The 6,654-nt window shown below is 47.8% G+C and overlaps 1 protein-coding gene across 1 annotated transcript in view; it reads right to left on the bottom strand.

The window, feature by feature from the left end:
* Positions 1 to 6,654, bottom strand: part of LOC103207226 (homeodomain-interacting protein kinase 2-like) — a 99,405-nt gene that overhangs the window by 14,260 nt on the left and 78,491 nt on the right. The window contains exon 7 of the mRNA XM_007952789.1: positions 1,181 to 1,462. Within this exon, the coding sequence (XP_007950980.1) occupies positions 1,181 to 1,462 (282 nt within the window). The remainder of the gene's footprint in view (positions 1 to 1,180; positions 1,463 to 6,654) is intronic.

The raw sequence follows: 6,654 nt of genomic DNA, 5'->3' as shown, positions 1-6,654 counted from the left end.
ACACACCCAACTCTTCCGACTCTCAGAGGTCAAGCATCTACATCTGCTCAAATATCATCCTTCACAAACAACATTCCAACCCAGTTGTTAGTAGGGTTTTTAAATGATTTCTGTCATTTTCCAGTTGTGGCAAAGGGTTATGGGAAATGGGCTGTGCCCCGGCCTTGAGCGGTCCCCTGTGCCCCCCACTGCAGGGTAAAGGTGAGAGAGGAGCCCTGCAGGAATGGCCACCCCAGGAACGGTCTCAGCTGTCCATCTGCGTATTCCATATGATTTCAAGGGTGGGGCGGGACTGCTGACAACGGATCCGGGCTCACTAAACAGTGGCATCAATGCATCAGTAATGAGGGTGGTACTGCAGACGGTAAGTGCACATACACAGTCATGGGTGTGTGTGCAAACAACGCTGGGCTCGGAGTGCCTGCCTCCCCTCTCCTCCCGGGGCTCAGCTCCTCTGCACAGGGGCAGGCACGCTGGGGTCACGAGAGCTCAGTATCTACAGATGCTGTGATGTGTGGGGCATGGAAGGCCGGGGGGCCAACTGTCCTGGGGACAGGGCCCAGGGCCCATCTGTCTGGATGCCTGAAGCTGTGCTGCAGGAATCTGCATTTTGCTGCAGTCTGGCTGCCATGCGAGAGGTGGGGCTCCATTGCCTCATCGTGCAAATAGAGTCTGTACTCCTGCCCCTTCCCCAGGTGCACGGAGGAGTAAAATGAATGATGATGGCTTTGGGGTGCTCTCTCGGTGAAGAGCCAATTTGCAGTCTGGGCGGCCGGGTTAATCAGATACAGGGACCACACCTTCACATTCTGAGGGGGCACAAAGTTAACAGCGTCGGGCAGAGCGCTGCAAGCTATAGAGCTGTAAGCTTACAGGGGCTGAGACACTGTCCTTGTTGCTTAACTGTCAAGGTCTCAAACCCCATCTCCAGAGTCCTCCTGCTGCTTTAAAAGCTACGTGACCAGCGTTGAACAACTATGGGAATCCCTGTTTGACATTCCCCTGAAGGAATTCAGGATTCTAGGACATGGCAGAACCAGAGTTAGGCTCGGGAAGGTGGGTCACCACGACTGATGATGGAGAACGGCCCAGAGCCTGGACAGCTAGGGGAGAAGCTTCTGCTGCCCAGCCACGCTCCTGCCGGTGCCCGCCCCCCACGGGGAGCGCAGCGCGGTCTCACCTGGTGGGGGCGTGCTTCTGCTCCTCCTCCTCGTCTGTGTCACTGCTGATGGTGATGACGCTGACCGTGGGGCTGGGAGTGTCGGGGATGACAATCGTCTGCCGCTGCCACTCCCGGGTGCTACTGGACGCACCGTCGCCCCACCCACAGGTGACGGAGGCGCTGCAGGCCGGGCTGCTGTGTACCATGGCGCAACGCGGGGGCGTGTTCTCCTTGACGCGCTTGGACCGCTGCGGGGAGCTGACGGCCTGAGAGGAGGACACCTCGCAGGTGGACACGTTCCTGAAAGGGCAAGGGCACACTGAGAGATGACAGAGCACGTTCCGTCCCAGGCGCCTGGCTGACCAGACACACCAGTGAGGATCCCCAGACGGTCACAGGCCAGGCTGCCCGACACACGGCTGCCTGGAGGTGTGGCTGCCCTAGGGCTCTTTCCTAAGTGGCTATGGGGTGCCTGCTCCCGGTGAGATCAGGGAGCACCAGGGCTTTGAGGAGAGGGGCGGGACTGTGTCCAAGGGCTAGGTGGGTCTTGGGGTAGACAGAGGTTGTAGCTGTTGTGGTTGGAGGCCACTGAGTCAGCCCTGGCTCAGAGCAAGTCCCCATGTGCAAAGGAAGGAAATGCTGCCTGGTCCGCGTCACACGTGACCGGGTGGGATCGGACATTTGGGATCCATGGTTCTTACTGGCTGACTTTGGAGGCAGATCACCAGGCCTTTCTTTCTACTCTCTTCCTCTGGAAATTCTGCATCTTCTTCAGCGTCACAGCCACACGCAAACCTCCACTGAGACGGGTGGGGGCGGCACATGGGGTACACCAGCTGGGAATCGAACCCAGGTCTTCCCCACCTTGCAGGCAGATGTAACAACTAGTTTCCACTGCATCTGACCCCTGCGGTCCTCTGTCCTCAGGACCCAGGGCCTCCTTCCCAGCTGTGCCCGGTCATGGCTTAGAGCGTAGACAGCTGCAGGCACCACACCCCCAAAAACCCCCTCCCCCCTGGGGGAGGTGGGAGAAGTGGTGTTTGCCACAGGAAGCTTTGGTTTCCTCGCTGACGGCTGCCTGCCATTCTCCACTCAGACGCCTTCTCAGTGTCGGGACCTGAAGGATCTACACTCAGTCAACCAGAAGAGCCTAGCCTGTCTGCCTTCCTCTCCCAGAAAGGGACACGGTCACCGAGCTGCTGCGTGCATGTAATGAAAACAGGAGCATCTGCTGGACGTGGGCGACAGCCTCCTGGGGTCGCACCAGCCTGCTCCGATGGAATGAGACCTTGCTTTTGACTGGCTGGAAATTTCTGATCAAACTGGTCACTGTTGTTTTTGGCAACTTTAGGGAAAAAATACTTTCTTGCCTCCCCATCCAACTCTTGGTGACCCTGGTAACCGTGAGAAACCCAAGCCAACATATAGAGAAACTTAGACTCTGCTCTATCCTTGCGAGATTCTAGCACCTTCTACCTACCGCATTGGCAGGAAATTGAAAATAATGCACTTCTGGTAGATTTCTTTCATTTTCTATCTAGCTGGGGTCTGGGGCTAGTTCTCTTTTTGGGGGGCTGGTAATAAGCTTTACTGGTAAGACTAGACCACTGTGTGTACTGAAATAACACGCGTACTTGGTATTGTTAAGTACATTACAACTTTCGGACTGCACTTTCACCGTTGCTGGATGCCGTCACGCTGGCTCTGACTCGTAGTGACCCCACGCCCCGCAGAACAAAGCACCACCTCACGGTCATTGCCACGCTCGAGCCCGTATTGGTAAGCACTGTGTCAGTCCGTCTCATTGAGGGTCTTCCTTGTTTTTTGCTGACTCTCTACTTTTCCAGGTATGATGTCCTTCTCCAGACATTGCTCCATCCTGATAGCATGACCAAAGTATGTGAGACAAAGTCTTGCTGTATGAGCGTCTAAGGAGCATTCTGGGTGTCCTTCTGCCAAGACAGATCTGTTCATTCTTCTGCAGGTCATGGTATATTCAACATTCTTCACCAACACCATTCCTTGCTTAGTCACTGTCCAGCTTTCCCAGGTACATGAGGTGACTGAAAATACCATGGCTTGGCTCAGGCCCACCTTAGTTCTCAAAGTGACATCTTTACTCTTTAACACTGAAGAGGTCTTTTGCAGCAGATCTGCTCAATGCAGTACGTCGTTTGATTTCCTGACTGCTGCTTCCAAGAGTGTTGACTGTGGATCCAAGTAAAATTAAACCTGTAACCACTTCAATCTTTTCTCTGTTGATTGTCACGTTGCTCACAGGTATAGTTGTGAGAACTTCTGTTTTCTGTATGTTGAGATGCAACCCATACTGAAGTTAAGCCTTGGCTCTTCATCAGTAAGTGTTTCAAGTCATCCTCACTTTCAGCAAGCAAGGTTGTGTCATCTGCGTATCGCAGGTTGTTAACGAGTCTTCCTCTAATCCTGATACTGTGTTCCTCTTCATATAGTAAAGCTTCTCAGCTTATTTGCTCAGCACACAGATTGAGTAAGTATGGTGAGAGAATACCACCCTGACTCACAGCTTTCTTGGTTTTAAACCACATAGTATCTCTTTGTTCTGTTCCCTTTGTTCTTGATCTATGTACAGGTTCCTCACGAGCACAAGTAAGTGTCCTGGAATTCCCATTTTTCTCAGTGTTGCCCATACTTTGTTATGATCCACATAATCGAATGCTACGTGGTCAATAAAACACAGGTAAACATCTTTCAGGTACTTTCTGCTTTCAGCCAAGATCCATCTGACATCAGCAATGATATCTCTGGTTCTACATCCTCTTCTGAATCCAGCTTGAATTTCTTGATGCTTCTTGTTGATCTATTGCCGCAACTATTTTTTGAATTATCTTCAGCAAAATTTTACTTACGTGTGATATTAATGACACTGTTCAGTAATTTCCACATTCTGTTGGATCACTCACTTCTTTGGAATGGGTATAAATATGGATCTCTTCCAGTTGGTTGGCCAGGTAGCCAATTTCCAAGTTTCTTGGCACAGATGAGTGAGAATTTCCAGCACTGGATTCTAACCCTAACCCTAACCCTTTGCTGAAACATCTTGACTGGTATTCTGTCAATTCCTGGAGCCCTGTTTGCTGCTAATTCCTTCAGTGTAGCTTCAAGTTCTTTCTTCAATACCATCGTTCTTGATCATATGCTACCTCATGAAATGGCTGAACGTTGACCAATTCTTTTTGGTACAGGACTCTGTGTATTCCTTCCATCTTCTTTTGATTCTTCCTGCATTGTTTAATATTTTGCCCACAGAATCCCTCAATATTGCAACTTGAAGCTTCAATTTTTTTCTTCAGTTCTTTCTGCTGAGAAATGCCAAGCATGTCCTTTCTTTTTGGTTTTCTAACTCCAAGTCTTTGCACGTTTCATTGTAATGTAATACTTTGTCTTCTCAAACCGTCCTTTGAAATCTTCTGTTCAGCTCTTTTATTTCATTAACTCCTCCATTTGCTTTACCTATTCTATGTTCGAGAGCAAGTTCCAGAGTCTCTTCTGACATCCATTTTGATCTTTTCTTTGTTTTTTTTAAATGACTTTTTGCTTTCTTCATGCATGATATCCTCTCACAACTCATCTGGTCTTTAGTCAGTGTTCAACACATCAAAGCTATTCTTCGGATGGTCTCTAAATCCAGGTGGGATATAATCTAGGTCACGCTTTGCCTCTTGTGGACTTGTTTCAATTTTCTTCAGCTTCAATTTGAACTTGCATATGAGAAATTAATTGTCCCACAGCTGGCCCCTGGTCTTGTTCTGAGGGATGATATCGAGCTTCTCCACCGTATCTCTCCACAGATGTAGTCAATTTGATTCCTCTGTATCCCATCCAGTGAGGTCCATGTGTACAGTTGCCATCAGTGTTGTTGAAAGCAGGTATTTGGAACGAGTAAGTCGTCGGTCTTGCAAAATTCTATTACGCGATCTCCAGTGTCATTTCTATCACCAAGGTCATATTTCCCAAGTCCAATTCCTCTTATTTTTAACTTTTGCATCCCAATCACCAGTAATTATCAATGCATCTTGGTTGCATGTTTGATCAATTTCAGACTGCAGAAATTGGTAAAAATCTTCAGTTTCTTTATCTTTGGTATTAGTGGTTGGTGCATAAATTTGAATAACAGTAGTATTAGCTGGTCTTCCTTGTAGGCGTAGGGATGTTGCCCCATCACTGACAGTGTTGTACTTCAGGACAGATCTTGAAATGGTCCTTTTTATTTTATCGATTAATTTAATTTTATTTTTGTGGTGTTCCCTCCCCTACCCGCCCCCCTCACCCCAGTAACCAACAAAGTAAGTTTCCTTCATATACAAACTTTTCTTTGACTTTTCACAATAATGAACTAATACTATATTTATCCTTCTGTGACTGACTTATTTCACTCAGCATAATGTCCTCCAAGTTCATCCATCTTATGCAGTGTTGCGCAGATTCTACATTATTCTTTAGTGTTGCATAGTATTCCATTGTGTGCATGTACCATAGTTTGGCTATCCATTCTTCTACTGATGGGGATGTAGGTTGTTTCCATCTTTTTGCTATCGTATATAGTGCTGCAATGAGCATGGGTGTGCACTGAAATGTTCTTTTTGGTGATAAATGTGACACCATTTCTCTTCAATTTGTCATTTCCGACATAATACGTATTATGATTTCCTATTCAAAATGTCTAATACCAATCCATTCAATGCACTAAAGCCTAGGATATCGATCTTTATGTGTTCCGTTCCATTTTTTACAACTTCCAATTTTCCTAAATTCATACTTTGTATATGCCATGTTCTGATTCTTGATGGATGTTTCCTGCTGCTTTTTTCCCATTTTGAGTCAAGCCTCATCAGCAAATGGAGGTTCTGAAAGCTTTACTCTGTCCATGTCATTAAGGTCAACGAAGAATACCAGCATACACTGTTTAATAGACTGGGCTTCTCCTGATGAGCTCCTCCAAGGAGCACCGAGGAGAGAGGTGTGGGAGTACAGGCAGACCTTGGCGATGCTGTGAGTTTGATTTCATGCCTCTGCAATAAAGCGAGTTGCATGTATTTCTTCAGTTTCCTGCTGCATACAGAAGGTATGTTTTCACAGTAGTCTATGACAGGTGCAACAGCATGATGAAAAAGAATGAAATATTTTGAGAATGACCAAAGTAATGACACAGAGACAGGAAGTGAGCACAGCTGCTGCAAAAACGGTGCAGACAGACCTGCTTCATGCAGGGCAGCCGCACACCTTCAATCTGTAAAAAACACAACCACCTGTGAAGCACAATCAGGCAAAGTGCAGTAAAACGAGGTCTGCCTGTAACCCTGCCTGCAACCACCTTGATTGTGCCTTTGTTGTTTGTTTGGAGTCTCCCTTCCCTTTAAAGTCAAGTTTGTTGTGGTTGGGTGCTGGTGAGTCGATTCCGACCCACAGCGCCCCTAGAGGACAAAGAGGAACTACCCCACAGGGTCTCCAAGGCT

Source organism: Orycteropus afer, unplaced genomic scaffold (genome assembly GCF_000298275.1).
Source record: "Orycteropus afer afer isolate SDZICR_OR568_19922 unplaced genomic scaffold, OryAfe1.0 scaffold00358, whole genome shotgun sequence".
NCBI lineage: Eukaryota > Metazoa > Chordata > Mammalia > Tubulidentata > Orycteropodidae > Orycteropus > Orycteropus afer.
Note: the sequence above shows the minus strand (reverse complement) of the source record. Positions and strands in the feature narration are given on the sequence as shown.